The 15,012-nt window shown below is 57.1% G+C and overlaps 6 protein-coding genes across 6 annotated transcripts; 2 read left to right on the forward strand and 4 right to left on the reverse strand.

Moving 5' to 3' along the window:
• Positions 1-1,124: 1,124 nt before the first annotated feature.
• CHGG_05452 (uncharacterized protein) lies at positions 1,125-1,719 on the reverse strand (the record flags this gene model as incomplete). Its single annotated transcript, XM_001221546.1, has 2 exons — positions 1,125-1,445; positions 1,507-1,719. The coding sequence occupies 2 exons, from the start codon at positions 1,717-1,719 to the stop codon at positions 1,125-1,127; spliced, it is 534 nt and encodes a 177-aa protein (XP_001221547.1).
• A 640-nt stretch (positions 1,720-2,359) lies between these two features.
• Positions 2,360-3,451, forward strand: CHGG_05453 (uncharacterized protein; the record flags this gene model as incomplete). The annotated part of the gene is made up of 4 exons (XM_001221547.1): positions 2,360-2,431; positions 2,499-2,509; positions 2,595-2,652; positions 2,714-3,451. The coding sequence occupies 4 exons, from the start codon at positions 2,360-2,362 to the stop codon at positions 3,449-3,451; spliced, it is 879 nt and encodes a 292-aa protein (XP_001221548.1).
• A 200-nt stretch (positions 3,452-3,651) lies between these two features.
• CHGG_05454 (uncharacterized protein) lies at positions 3,652-4,789 on the reverse strand (the record flags this gene model as incomplete). Its single annotated transcript, XM_001221548.1, has 2 exons — positions 3,652-4,496; positions 4,561-4,789. The coding sequence occupies 2 exons, from the start codon at positions 4,787-4,789 to the stop codon at positions 3,652-3,654; spliced, it is 1,074 nt and encodes a 357-aa protein (XP_001221549.1).
• Positions 4,790-6,586: 1,797 nt separating this feature from the next.
• On the forward strand, positions 6,587-7,128 carry CHGG_05455 (uncharacterized protein; the record flags this gene model as incomplete). Its single annotated transcript, XM_001221549.1, has 2 exons — positions 6,587-7,048; positions 7,120-7,128. 2 exons carry the CDS (start codon positions 6,587-6,589, stop codon positions 7,126-7,128), a joined length of 471 nt encoding a protein of 156 aa, XP_001221550.1.
• Positions 7,129-7,700: 572 nt separating this feature from the next.
• Positions 7,701-11,409, reverse strand: CHGG_05456 (uncharacterized protein; the record flags this gene model as incomplete). Its single annotated transcript, XM_001221550.1, has 3 exons — positions 7,701-10,569; positions 10,640-10,773; positions 10,843-11,409. 3 exons carry the CDS (start codon positions 11,407-11,409, stop codon positions 7,701-7,703), a joined length of 3,570 nt encoding a protein of 1,189 aa, XP_001221551.1.
• Positions 11,410-13,022: 1,613 nt separating this feature from the next.
• CHGG_05457 (uncharacterized protein) lies at positions 13,023-14,186 on the reverse strand (the record flags this gene model as incomplete). The annotated part of the gene is made up of 4 exons (XM_001221551.1): positions 13,023-13,170; positions 13,325-13,750; positions 13,806-14,053; positions 14,139-14,186. The coding sequence occupies 4 exons, from the start codon at positions 14,184-14,186 to the stop codon at positions 13,023-13,025; spliced, it is 870 nt and encodes a 289-aa protein (XP_001221552.1).
• Between the last annotated feature and the right edge of the window lie 826 nt (positions 14,187-15,012).

Raw genomic sequence — 15,012 nt, forward strand, 5'->3', positions numbered from 1 at the left:
GGTGGACTAGCAGGCGGAAGGCCCTAGGAGGTTCCACGTGTTACAGGAGTCCAGACAGCTGCCACGGCATCAGATTTTACCATGCAAACCAATTGAAGCGGTGCCGAGGTTGCCCAGTCTGCGAACACAGCACCAGACCAACAACCACAGCAACAACAACGAACCGGCTATTTCCGCACCCTGTCGCCCGCAGCGTGCCAGGCCAGCAGCATCGGCGGCAGTTTTTGAGGCAGCAACGGAGGTTACGCGGCCCTCGGCAAGAAGAAGTCGCCACCGCCGCCGCCGAAGCGGAAGCCGGGGGAGTGGGTAGTCGCAGCGGTACGCTTCATGGGGATGGGGATGGGGTGAGTGGGAGTGGGAGTGGGGGTGGGAAAAGGGGGGAGGGGAAGGGGAGGTGGGTGATGTTACAGAGTTTGGAGGTGTGGCGGATCTTGGAAGGTGGGAGGCCGAGTGAGGTGGATGAGTTCACCGTGGGGTTGTTGGAGATTAGTTGTGGCGTGGAGCATGTGGAGAGTTGGTGTTTTGAGAGAGGGGGTAGTTAGGGATTTGGGAAGGGAGTAGTAAGGGACTCTATTAAGTGAGAAAGGGGGTATGGAATAGAGGTTGTCTCTTGCAAGCAAACACCGCGAATCCAGCGGGGTTCGAATTATGTAACTGCCTTCTCAACAGGGTAAACGAGTACCTGAGAGGAGAAGATTTGTAGCCTTTTCTATTCTGGTAACTATGGATATGGTGCTTATAGTAGGTAGGTAGGCATCTACCTATCTAACCGGATGCTCCGATAGTCAATTTCCGAATCAAAACTCGGAGCGCTCAGCGTAGTGAGATTCAAGCCCCTGCTAGTGGACTGGCTCAGACGAATACGCGTGCAACCACACAGAAAGGTGGGCTTTGTAAGATGCCTATTCGGTGGGTAATATCTCACCTTGCTCGGAGCAATAAGAAGGCTAAATGAACGACAGGAGAAAAATGTTGCTGGCTGAAGTGTGACACTGAAGATATCATGCGACAGGCCTCTCTGTAACAGACTTAATTACCTCCCTAACCTATCCTCAACTCCCGCTTGACTGACATAGTTATCGGTTATACAATGTGTTTGAACGTTCTCGCTCATTAGTACCCCCTCACGTAAACTTCCCATTCGTAAAATCCAACACGGTCGTTGCCTCGACCAGCGGTTTAATCTCCTGCTTAAAGGCCTGGTGCACCGGGTCGTGCTCAACATAGTAATTCCTGTCGTCTGCGTTTGCAAACTGGACAACGAAAAGCGTGTGTCGCGCCATGCTGCGACGATCATTAACAATAGAATGTGAGACCCACGTAAAATGACCAACCTGTAGCTTTTCAATCGAGTTGTCCTTCCCCCCGGTCAGACTCTTGATGTAGGGGAATTTGGAGTTTTGGGCAACGCAATTGTCTTTTAAAGACATCATTTTGGCACATGCCTGCCAAATTAATCAGTACATGCCGTGACCACTCTACGAGCTAGACAGACGGATGGCATACCACATCAACGGCCGCTGGGTCGGCATCGCGTTTAAACTGGAACATGACGACGTGTGTGAGGGTGTCGGCATCGCCAGGCCCTCGATTGGCCATCGCGTCCATTGACGAAGACGCGAAACCGATGGGGTCAAAAAACAAAAATAACGTGAGTAGACCGACGACAAAAATAGCAATCCTCCATACGTGAGGGCGCGCCCCCGCGATGTCAAGCATGGTGGATGTTTTGGTTTGGTGCGATGAATGGGGAGCTCGTGAGCGCGACCAAAAATTTCCGGGGCCCAAGCTGAAGTTTGCTTGACACGGCCTGGAATTATTCGTATAATAACACGAGAATTATCGTGAAGGAAGGGGCAATTTCGCAAGGCAGATTCGCACGTGATTGTGTCACCTTGTCGCACCTCGCCAACCGATTTATTGACGCTCCTTTCTTCCCAATCAAGCCAATCCGCATCGTGAACGAACCTGCAGGCCCTCGGCCGAGACTCCGCGGCCTTTCCTGATCCAGTCAACCTCTCTTGACGCTTCTTAGCCCCCAAACTTGAAGTACCTCTTCGAGTAATATCGGGTTCGGGTTCAAATTCGAGGTGCGAGCGTCTTTTGTCAGCACATCCCTGCATCCGAACGCAAGAACCCCACGTCATTGCAACCAAGGGAGCTTTGTTATCTCCGACAGAGTGTGAAGGGTCGGCCCGGTCGGGACGAGTACAACCCCACCATATACACAGGTAGTAAGTGTGTTGCCGTGTGTATATATAAGTGACCATCTTGATAGTTCTAGGGAGGTTGATCTTTGAAACTCAAACACACCGATTCCGCCTACCTTCCACATACGATCCACCAGGAAATGCGCAGAATGTCGTCTCTCAAGATAACCAGCGCTTTCAAGCTTCCCAGCGGCTACGAGCTCCCGCGCCTGGGCTTCGGCGTACGTTCATCCCTTGGCACAAACATCACTAACACGACGCGATGACTAACTTATGTTTCTTCTCTAGGTCTACCAAACGTGAGTGTACACTCCCGGCATCTTCGGAAGGCCTCGAGGTTCCCCCAACAATCACGGTACTAACACCGGAGTTTCCGGCTCTTAGCCCTGTCGAGGACACTGCGCGATGTGTGACGGAGGCTTTCCAGGCCGGTTATCGCCATGTAAGTCACTTAGTATTACACCCTCGACACCTTTGCTGACCGAAGCGGCTACCCCGTGTAGATCGACTCGGCAGCCGGCTACAGAAATGAAGGCCCCTGCGGCGAGGCGATCCGTGCGGCATCCTCCATCCCGCGCGAGAGTATCTTCTTCACCTCCAAGGTCCCACCCCAAAAGATGGGCTATGAAGGCACAAAGTCCCAGATCGCCGAGTCCCTTGCCGAATCCGGCTTGGAGTACATCGACCTCATGCTAATCCATGCCCCCTACGGCGGCTCGGCCAACCGCAAGGGCTCGTGGAAGGCCCTGGTCGAGGCCGTGGAGGCCGGAAAGCTGCGCAGCATCGGTGTGAGCAACTATGGCGTGCAGCACCTTGACGAGCTTGAGAAGCACATCGCCGAGCTCGAGAAGGAGCGCGGCGGGAAGGGCAAGGGCGGTGTCATCAGCGTCGGGCAATGGGAAATCCATCCCTATCTGCCCCGTAACGACATCGTCGAGTGGTGCGCCAAGCGCGGTATTGCGGTCGAGGCGTACTGCCCGTTGGTCCAGGGCAAGCGCTGGGGCGAGCCCGCCGTCAAGAAGGCGGCGGAGAAGTATGGGAAGAGTGAGGCTCAGATCCTGATCCGCTGGAGCCTGGACAAGGGGCTCATTCCCCTGCCCAAAAGCGTCACCTCGCAGCGCATCAGGGACAATGCGGATGTGTTTGACTTTGAGCTCACCCCTGAGGAGGTGAAGGAGATTGAGACGGACGAGTACACTGTGATCGCCTGGGATCCGACTGTTATCCCGTTGGACCAGTAAGGGGTTACAGGCAGGCTGTAGGCCAGTTCATGCATGACATTCAACAATTGCATGCGGCCAGCCGCAAAACGTAGTTAGTTATGGCAGAGCACGAAACCGCAAACTCAACCTGCATTGATTTTCAAGAGCAATCAAAATTATCACCCAACCAAAGCCAAAAAGACCGGCATGCTACTCAATCCTGTCCCCACAACAATCTCTCATCTTCCCACTCCCAAAAACAAACCCTCCAACACATCCAGATCCGCCCAACCCACCACCTCCCTTCCCTTCATCAACAACCCCCACAACTCCTCCAACGACCCTCCCTCCTCCCTCACATCCCCCCCAACCCCCAATCCCATCCCAACCTCCACCGCCCCCGCAACAAACGCCACCGCCAGCGTAACCCACACCACCACCTCCTCCGCCCTCACACTCCCCGGCGGCTGCCGAAACTCCACCGTGCCCGCAATCCCGCGATCCACCACCTCCCCACCCCCCGTCGTTGTTTCCGCTCTCAAAAACCCCGAAAAATCCCACTTACACGTCTTCCCCCGCACAAAATCTGCCCTCTTCCCCCTCACCACCCCATACCGCGACTCCTTCGCCACCAAATTCATCACCTCAACCACAGGCCGCGCCGGATCCCCCCCACCCACACCCGGAGCGCGCATACAGCCAGCAGCAGTAGCGGCGGCATCCACCCTCGTCAAAGAACTGTGGAGCGACAACGCCGCCAGGGATGGGATTGTACGCGTGCCGGTTGGACTGCGTCCACAAATATGGGGGGCTGTTCGTACGCCGCCCCGGGCCGGATGAGGGTGTCGAGCGCCTGCTCTACTAGAGAGTTGATGGGGGAGGGCGGCGAGGTCCGTGGGGGTGAGGCCGGGGGGGCTGGTGGTGCTGCTGCGGGAGATGTGGATGTGGGAGGAGCAGCGGGGGGTGGGGATGATGGCGGTGGTGGTGAGGGTGAGGGTGGTGAAGAGTTGGGTGAGCGTTTTGGTGAGCGTGGGGAGGGTGGCCGGGGTGTGGATGGGGGAGATCAGTTCGATGCCGTATTGGTCTTTTAGGAGGGGGGGCAGGGGGTTAGTGGTGTTAGACTGAGTAGACGGGAGAGGGCTGCTCACAAAGGCTTTTGCCGTTGGGATCCTGAACTGTCACTTCCCGGACGATGCTCCATTCGCTGTAGTCGCCGCTGCCGTCGACGCGGTTAGGGATACCGGCCTTTGCCAGACGCTTGCTTAGGTCCATGGCGAGTGAGTGCCATGTTTTGTACTTCCTGCTGGGGCTTTCGAGGAGTAGTTCAATCTCCACGCCGAACCGGAAGGAGTTCTTGGTGCTATGAGTCACAGTCATGCTGAAAGAAGTATCGGCAAAGGATAGATTTGGGTGATAGTCAGTTATTCTAAAGGTAAATGGTATACAGATGAGTGAACCCGTGTTTGAACCAAGAAGTCGACCCAGAGCCACCATCATTGCGTTTTATAATCTCAGCTTTTTTCCATCTCACCCTGATACCCCCGTGGCTTTTGCGGCTTGCAATCCCCCCCTATATCACCAACGACTGGGGAATATGTCTGAAATCATCCTTCTATGGCGTGACACCCAACGAACTCCATTCAACCTCCCCTCTTCAAACATAATGGAAACAGCCCGGTGATTTGAATCAACGGCCGACTAGGAAACTAGACCTTCTTAGGCAGTCATTTTGCCGGGAGACGAGTCCGGGGTTGAGGGGTCCTTTGACTGACCAAGAAGTACTGGTGTTCAGCATCCCACCAGTGACACTCTAGTGTAAGAAGCTAAGCATGGCGTATCGGCGTCTCGCCCTGGGCCTCGGGATACGAATCATGTCTAAGATCGGTGTACAGTCCTAGCTATAGCGTGCGTGGTATGGGGTCTGGATGGATATGGACCATCCAACCCTAAGACTGTTGGTAGGAGATTGGGGCGGAGCCACAAGCGGCCGGTGAAGGCGCTTATTCCAGGTAGAAATCGGCTGAGCTCAAGCCCGAATCTTGCTTCCTGCTTCCCTTAATGGAGGTGGGACAAAAGCGAAGAGGCTTCCGGCTCCTTGCTCGGCTAGCCTTGTGGGTTGCAGATGCGGTGACCCCTTGGCCACCTCCATCAGGGCCACAGTGCTACCATTTTATGCAAGGCTACAGAGGTAGCAATCGTAAAGACCACAAATCTGTACTCGGGTCAACGAGAATCCCAGATCTTGTTCCCATGTCATCCAGAATCCCGATGCTACATGCGATGACGGGGAGCACCAACGCAGAACTTCATGTTTTTGCTCGCCAAATTCCAAATTAGCGGGGCTATCCCCCAGCACAAAGGTGATACCGCCCAGCTGAGAACTTCCAGTACAAAATGACCAAGTGTAGATTGTTATCACGCCGTGGCGTTAAGCGCCGGAAACAAAAGGAGGTGGAGATCGGCTTGCTGAGCCTCACGGTCAGACCCCGGTGAAGGATGAAACACCCGACACCGAAACTCGGTACCTTGCCTTGTTAAGATTTTGAGGAAAGAAAGCAAGGATAGGTACCTCAACTACCCGGGTAGCAATCCGCGCTTCAGGTCTCGGATGTTCACCCTAATGCTGCTCCTCACAGCCGTCGTCGAGACGGTGTAACGTCCCACAATAACTAAGGTACCGTGTCTGGCTCTTCCCTCAAGGCCCTGGTCTGTCGGGGATTTCCAACGTTTCGAATACATTTTTCCAGATGTCCGGCAGGGGTTAAAAACTTGTTCACTAATCTGGAGTGTCGGTAAAAGATCGCATCTTGACCTTGCCAAGCCGTGACCGGTGAAAGGCGAGCCGAGAAAAGACAACAGATGTCGCTGGGTTCATTCTCACCTTCCATTAGTCAGAAACGGGTGCTTTCAAATCATCCACCTGGAAGGCGCTTCCAAATCATCGAGGCGGCCGCGCAGGGCTGACAAATGCCGCCCGCAGGCCACCCATCCACTAACTACAATAACCCCGCATTGCACGCACGCCATCACCAATGACCCCGCCAGTTCCCTCATAAACAAAATCCAACCTTTAAAATCTCCTTAACTCAAACAGAAACAACTCAACAACAACACCTACCACAACCCCCCAAAACCACCCTGCCAAACAAAACAAACCAACCCCCGCCCTCCAAAATGGCCGAAGCAGTCCAAACCATCCCCAGCCTCGAGGCCCTCGACGCGCTGACCGCGACCCACAAATACGTCATCCTCGACTTCACCGCGCAGTGGTGCCCGCCGTGCAAGGCCATCGCCCCCCTCTACCAGAAGTTGGCGACGGAGCACGCGACGGCGGGGGCCCTGGCCTTTGGCAAGGTGGACGTGGACGAGGCGCAGCCGGTCGCCGCTAAGTTCAAGATCAGCGCCATGCCCACCTTCCTGTTCCTTGTCGACGGCGAGCCCGCGGGGATCGATGTCGGCGCCCCGCTCGCCGGCAAGCAGACTGTGCTGCGCACCGAGGGGAGCGGGCCGGATGGGCCCCTGGTGGCCATTCGTGGTGCTGACCCCGCGAGCTTGGTCGGCGCGGTGAAGAAGGTCGCCGAGTTGGCGGCCGCGGCGAAAACGGAGCCGGCTCAGGTGGAGGAGGCTCAAGCGGAGGTGAGTTGACTGTTCTTTTTTTGTCTTGGTGAGGGGGTTTAGTGCGCAGGAGGCTAACGGTTTTGTTCTAGAGCGCTTAGGTGCCGACGAGTGGGACGATGGCACGGCGACTGAGAGAGGAGGCCGAGCGTCGGCCGAGGTATACCCTGCGGGAGAAAGAAGGTTGTTTAAACGCGGAACATTCTGCTCACAATGGTCAACGACATGAGTTCGAGTACCAGATCTGGGCTCTTTTTTACATTAGACAGGCAACAGGAGGCTATTGTCGATTTGCTGTTACTTACTGTACATACCAACCACTATTGCTAAATCGCTCAATCGAGAGCCACACCTCCGATTCTCGGATAGGGAGTCATAAACCTCACAGTCATTACAACACCCGCGCCATAATACGTGCGATTGATGTACCCAAGGATGTGAAGCTCACTAAACAAAAAACATTGCGCGAAAGTCGCGTTAAACCAACAAGTAAGTGTACATACATGCTATGCTAACCGTGGTATCGCCCACCAACTCCAAGCACGCGTACTCCGAATCTACCCGCTTAAAATCAAGTATAAATCCACGCCGTACATGCTTGCCAAGGGTACAAAAGCGCCGCGACGAAATGCAAACAATATGCAACTTCCACAACCAAACGCCCGCCGGCCACTCACATGGAGCTCAGCCGTCTAGCATGGGAATGCCCCTGAAACGACACTCCCTCGCCGCTCTTCTCCACTTTCCCCTGCGGCCGCCGCTGCCGTTGTGGTTGGGTCTTCTCCGCGCCACTGTTAACCGGCACCGACGGCGAATCTGAGTCATCGCCCTCGTGCAACTGAGCCTCCCCATGCGGCGGTCCACCCCCGTCCCCCTTCCCATCCGCCCTCTTACCATCCACTACACCCCCCACCGCCTCCCCGCCACCGACCTCAACTTCACCCTCTCCCTCCGCCTGAGGCCTCGACTTCGACAACGACGGCCGACCCCCCCCACCACCACCACCACCCCCTCCTGCACTGGCCCCTCCTCCACCACCACCACTACTCTTCCTCCTCGCAGCATTCCCCAACCCCCCCACACCACCCGACGACGTGCCCCCTTTAAACCGCCACCGCCCCAAATTCCAAAACGACGAGTTCCCACTTCCACTCCCACCACCGCTACCACCAACAGGCACCTGCTGCTCCGACGGGGGGTGGTTCTGCCCCTCAGCCGCCGCCGCCGCCGCCGAAGCCGAAGCCGAAGCCGAAGCCGAGTGCAGGGTAAACCCCGGCTGCGGGGGCACTGTCCGCTCCTCCTCCTCCTCCCGCTGTTTTTTATCCGACGTCGGGCGATGCTCCTTGGCCAGACGCGAGGGGATGCGCTCGGCGGCGGAGGGGCTGCTGAAAACGCTGGCGGCGGGGCTGGTCAGGGCGCTGCTGGCGCGGTTGCGCGACGCGCCGGCGTAGGGCTGCTTGCGCGCCTCGCTGGCGAGGTTGTAGGCCGAGTTGAGGGAGGTGCGGCTGGCTTTGGTGGGGCTGAGCGAGCGCTCGCTGCGCGCGGGCGTGCTGGTGCCGCCGCCGTTGGCGAGGAGCGCGGATCGTCGGTTGGTGTTGTGGTCGGCGTCGCCTTCGATGCCTTGTCGCCAGCTGAGGATGCGATCCGAGTGGATGCCTGCGGCGTGGAGTTGGGCGGCGTTGGGGATGGTGTTGGGGGGGAGGGGCTGGCTGAGGGAGCCACGCCGGCTGTGTGCGGTGCTGCCGGCGCTGGTTCGTGTTCGGACGCTTCCGCTCCGGCCGAGCCCGCCGCCGACGTAGCCGCTGCCGGCGTTGAGCTTGCGGCTGAAGGTGCTGCCCGTCTCCCAGCTCTCGTGGCGCCGCTTAGCGAAAGCGCAGTCCTGCCGGAAGACTTTAATGATCCCCGTGTCGCCTGTGGTGACGATGATGTGGCCGTCGTAGTGCGTTGACCGTGCGATGTATGCGGGGCTGAGCTCGGGTCGTTTGGAAGTTGTTTCTGTGAGTGTGATCGGCTGTGAGTCATTGGTGAGGGCAACCTGGCTGGCGGCAGCACTGGCAGCTTCCTCTAGACTCTGGAGCACCACCGGCGGCGGATTGCACAGATCGTAGATCGGGTCGCCGCTATGGCTAAGCAGCATTCTTGTTCTTGTAGGCGCAAAAAGGGCCGTGGTGACGATATCCCCATGCGCCTCAAAGTATTCGCATGGCGACTTGTCCTTATCTAGGCCTGCCGCGTCGCTCCCAGACAAGCTCCAGATGAACGTCTTCCGGTCCTCGCTACCACAAATGACGTGCTTCCCATCATCAGAAAATGTCGCTGCGATCTGGCTACACAAGTTCTCGTGCCCCTTCAGCTTGACATCAAGAGACTTATCGCGCAGGGTGTAAATCCGGATACGACTGTCATTTGATGTGATAAGCACCCGAACCTCGCCAGAGCCAACCACGTCTGTCGAAGCAACAGACGCCGCGGCCGAGCCCGGCGGTTGCGAGCTGGCGGTATCGAGTGGGTTCGGCGGTGGGATGGTCGTGGTCTGGATCCCGGTGATCTTGCTCCCCTTTGCATTCTTTCCGCGAGATGAGCGGACATGAACCTGTGAGCTTAGCTTCAACCCCTCCGTCTCGTAAAACATACACAGCCCGTTTAGCAGGCCCGCAATGGCCACCTTCCCGTCCGGAGAGAAAGCCACCGCCGTAACCAGGTCTGGCAGCTGAGCCGAAAACGCCACCGCCTTGTCGGGGATGCTCCACAGTCGGAGCATGGTATCGAGCGAACCAGCCAAGAAGAAGCGGTCGTCGCGCGGATGAAACGCTAGCCGCGTCACAAAGTCCTTGTGCTTGAAGGCGCAGAGACAGTCAGAGCGGCTCATGTGCCATAACCTGACCGTCTTGTCCATGGAGGACGACAGCAAAAAGTTGTTCTTGCTCCAGCTCAGGTCGAGCACTTCGCCAGTGTGTCCCTTAAATTCCATGACCGGTTGGTCCCTGAACACAGGCGCGCTAAGCCTCTCTCCAGCGCCCCCGTTGGTAGCCTCGTCCTCCTCATACGCATGGCGCTCCTCGGGCGTCGAGAGAACAGCCCAAACCCTCACCACATGGTCGCGGCCCGCCGTCGCGAGGAATCGGCCGTCCTTGCTGAATTCGGTTGCCCAGATGGCGCCTCCAGTCCTCATCGTCTTCCGATCGTTCACGCCGGCTACGCTGATGGACACCGTCGGCGCCTTCCCGGTCTCGGCAGCCACCTCCTCGCCGCCCTCGGGCGGCCGGGTCCCGACCAATTCCTGGGCCAGAAACATGTGGTTGAACTCGCGGGTGCGCTTGTTGCTCGGCCGGGTCCGGATGTACCGCGGCGGCCCCTTGTGGCGGGGCACATAGCCGCCGCCGATCAGGGGGCTGCCCAGCGTCTGGCTGAACACGCGCGCATTGATGCCGTCCATGGGCGCCTCGCTGCCGAGCTCCGAGTCGGAGTCTGGGTCCCCGAGGTCCTTCTTGCGCCCGCCGCGGATGTTGAGTCTGCTCAGGAACGAGCTCCCTTTCTTGCCACTGCCACCAAACGCAAAACGATCAGTCCCTTTTACGTCCTACAACTGCTCTGACGGAGGCGGGGTTCTACCTTTTGTCCTTGGGTAACTCCCCTGCCGGGATCGCATTCCTCGAGAATTCGGAGCTGGCACGGGTGAGCCCCTCGGCCATCTGGGTCAGTCGCTGGGGGATCGACGGTTCGGTGTTCTTCCGCATGAAAATGTGCTGCCCCGGTTGGTGTTAGCGAAAATCCATCTCGCCACAAATTGGCCGTCCTGCGGGGGGAGCGCCCACCTGCGACAAGGGATCGATGGCCGAGTTGGAGCTAGGCGTATGTGCCGTTCCCGAGGCCGGGTGTTGTCGAGCAATGTCCACGCTGCTGGTGGTGCCGTTGGTGGTGCCCGCAGTTGCACTCGTGGTGTTGCCGGTCTCGCCCACATCCTTGCCCTCGGCATCTCTGTCCTTGCCCCTGACTATGTCTAGAAGAACGGTACTTGTGCTATTGCGGGATAGCCTGGCCGGGCTTTTTGTCACGGGGCTTCGAGTGGATTGTGGTGTAGTCGAGGCTTGGCTCCGGTTGTTCGCTGCCGATGCATGAGCTGTTGAACGGGGGCTCGATTGGATACGACCAATACGGGGTATACGCCACGAACGGAACCGGAGAAGCTCGCAGTATCCGCGTATAGCGACCAACAGGGAACTGGGGGGTAAATGAAAATCGAGGCTTAGACATACCTCGAGCATCGAGTGAACTGGAAGGCCTTGGTAGAGAGGGTCGCGACGACGGAGGGGTACCGAGAACCCTTGGGGGCGAGGCAGACCGCGTTGTACCGGTCTCGGCCGTCTTCGCGGAGCTGTCATTTTGGTGCCCAAGCGCAGGTGCCGCCGACTTTATCGTCGACCACAAACCCGTCATGGTTTGAGCTTGTCTGACATGTGAGTCCAAACCACCAATGATCGACTGCGCAACGGCAGCCACGAAAAGTAAAGGGCAGTGGTGCAAGTCGTCCGGGTGGCTTTCGGGGTGCGAAAACCACCGACCGCCGGCGCTGGCACCGTGCTTGTGCCGGTTTCCGAGCGCTGAAGTTGATTGGTTGGCTGCGCGGTTCTTCGTCTTTGTGACGAAGCTCCGCCCCCGATCCTGCTGCACCGCTCACCGACTCGTGCGACAAAGACGTCGTCGTTGCTGGCGCGTCGCCTATGGATCACTGTCTCAACAGGAGCTGCAACCTGCCTGTGGAGGTCGAGTCGTTCGAGGCTCCTGAGCAGGGATTCCGGATGATGGAACACTGGCGCCTGTTGAAAAGCAATATCAAGGGGAAGCAGGGATACCCGGTTAGGTCATCGAAAGAGGGTGGTCGAGGTACACGGCAGCAAAGTGTTGAAGGAGCGAAGGAAGTTCGTTGACGCACTTTGCAATTTGTCCTGGCGCAATGGGAGGACAAGCAACTGTACCTTGTCCTTCCCTGCTTGGTGTCGTCTTGGTCGCATCGTTGCATCATCGAACGTGTTACGGTTCAGTAAGAATCAACCCTAACCCTCTATTCTCTTTGTGCTAGTTATGCGAAAGAAAAAAAGACATTCAAAAAATGCGAAAAATTAGAATGCGAATGCGAAAACGTGGGGTTAATTTTCATGGGCCGTACGACCCAAGACCAACCGACCATCCACAGAACTCACGGCCGCCGAGCTGTAAGCCGACTTCACATCTCGAAGAAACGCAATATGGGATACATGCCCGCCCAAAAATGGCGGCATCCCACGCCCGGTGCCACCAGCTGTAGTTAGAACCGAACTCGATCCATTTCGTAAGAGAAGGTATCGCCGTACCGTAGGAAAGGTCCTTCCGTACCATAGACCCACACGTTTTCCCATACATAACCCTAACCCCAGCCAATTTCCGCCAGAAAAGGTACATCGCGCAGGCAACCCACATTAATTCTGCCGCGATGACGTCTTTTTCCCAAGTTTCTTCAACAATCACTCACAACACCAAATCTTCGAACCAATTGCGCACCACCGCCGGGAATTGCAGCGATCCAGCAGCTACTACTCTAGAATCGCGTGAGTAAACGCTTTCGAACGCCGTAGATCTCCGCCGAAACTGACGATTTGCGCAGGAACCATGGCGCCGTACGAAGATGACCTCGAGCACTTCGACGACCTGGCCGCGCAACACCGAGGTCTTTGCCCCTGATCCATCGGCGCCTCGATCTACTGCTCCGCTGGCTACGCAGCTCCCTCAGCAGTCAACGCAGCGCCAGTCCGGCCTAGCGCCCTCGATTCGAAGAGAACCATCACAGTAGGAGCGTGTGAATCTCGACAACGACGATAGGGAGCCTTCAGCAACCCCCTCCCAGCGAAGCACCATTGTGGTGGCCACTGGAAGTACTCGAGGCCGTCGTGTCAGGGGTAAAGGCTCTAGAGGAGGCAGGGGTGGCAGCAGAGCTAGCAGTACTGCTGGAGCACCATCCTTAACGCCTCCCAGCGCTTCCGCTATGGCCCAGCGCGCACCACGGCGCGGCACGGCGCGGAACGGCGCGCGCAAGGGCATCAACACCAGGATCACGGCGCGGGGGCATCACGAAGACCACCAGAGGTAGCCGTGCCACCAGGGCTCGCCTGGCAAGTGCCTTAGAGGCTCAGGGCTTAGACCACGGCACGCAGGAGGCTCAGGGAGTCGATCAGGAAGCAGATTAGATAGCTTCAGCCAATCAGAGCATGGCATACAGGTTCGGTATCTTCGGTCAACTTTATTTTTAAAGCTTGCGCGTACTCATCCAGCCTTTCCACCTTGGTCGTGGTGGTGACAGCAACCACGTCGTTCCGCAAGATCCAACTAATGAGCACTGCGGCTTCGGTCACGCCGTGCGCCTTCGCGATGCGGACCAGCGGCTCCCGCAGAGGTCCATCAGGAGCGCGGAAGGCAGGGGTTAGCCCTTTGAACGAACCAACCTGAATCTCGTGGTCTTGCAGCCAGGCAACGTACCCATCCCCGCGCTGAAGGTAGGCGTGATACTCTATTTGGTTGGTCACAGGGGGGCTGGTGGCTCCCTTGAGCGTCGCCTCGATATGAGGCCGCATGTAGTTGCTCACTCCGATGGACCGTGCCTTGCCCGCCTTTTGGATTCCCTCCATCGTCTTCCACGCGCGCTGGAAGTCCTCTTCGGACTTGGCGAAGAAGGGGATGTGAATCAGGTATCTGCATGGCGTTAGCGGGCATGGATCTATTGATTCGACACGCAAGAGGCGCATACAAATCAAAGTAGTTGGTCTGCATCTTTTGAAGCGATTGGTCGATTGCCGCCTCGATATCGTCAATACCCTGGGCGACTTTGTTGGTGATGAACAGCTTTTCGCGGGGCACACCCGATTCCTTGATTGCGATGGCAACTTCTTCCTCAGTCCCGTACATCTCTGCACAGTCCAAATGGTAGAAGCCCTTTTCGATGACTGCTTTGGTCAGGTCGACAAGACCTTGGCCGAAGGTGGTGTCGCCGAGGTCCTGAACCAAGCTGTGCCAGTTCCATAGGCAAGCTCCAGGCCATTAGCCGACCACTACAGCCAAGCTGCGGTTCGGGTGAGCTTACCAAGGGGATTTGGTTACCATCGCGGAGCCGTAGCAAGGGAATATCCATGGCGTTTTGGGGGCTGCGGGCCTTCGCCGTGTTCACGAGTCGTTTGGTCCAATGTTGGTTTCTAGAACACCGGCAGGGGGGCGGGTTGAAAAGAGGGTTTCCAAGTCAAGTTGAGTAATGGAGAAGGGAGTCGAAGCCAAGGTTTGACACCCAACACTCGCAATTGCTTCATTCGTGTCGATTGGGGGGAGCGAAGAGTGTGATAACCTACAGGATGGAGGGGGGTGGCAGCTGGGTTGGAACGACTTGTAGTGACCTGTAGTGACTTTCCGACATCTGCGGGAGCCGTGTTGAACGGTTACAGATACGGTGAACCATGCTTCAACAAGCAATCCTGCCAATAGGTGGGAACTTGCCGTGACTGCAGCCCGCGGGGGTCAAGTGCTACCACCCACTGTATTCGTGTAACAGTTGCAGAACGCAGTTATCCTAGGATTACACGGTCACACTCAAGCCGGGCAACAAATTACGAAATGCGGCGTGCCGAAAACAGGCTGACGGAGGAATTATACAGATGAGGGAGCTGGAAGTGCGGCACCTCCAACCAGCGATGACGGGACAGGTTGTGAATGGTCGAAGCTGGTCTCAACCGAAAACGCACGATGGAAATCCGCTATCACTTCGAATATTACTACACTGAAAATGTACGGACGAACTATCCATCAACGGATGCGAAGGGAGTTGTACTACCAACCCGGAAGCAAAAGTGCATATCGTGAAGGTCGTATCTCGTCGGTGACACACGAAAAAATGCGATAGCCATGCATGTAACCGGGGATCATCACCATTTTCAATTCAAGAACGAGGCTCTTGAGGCCCGGTGGGC

This window comes from Chaetomium globosum, genomic scaffold (genome assembly GCF_000143365.1).
Source record: "Chaetomium globosum CBS 148.51 scaffold_3 genomic scaffold, whole genome shotgun sequence".
Lineage (NCBI taxonomy): Eukaryota > Fungi > Ascomycota > Sordariomycetes > Sordariales > Chaetomiaceae > Chaetomium > Chaetomium globosum.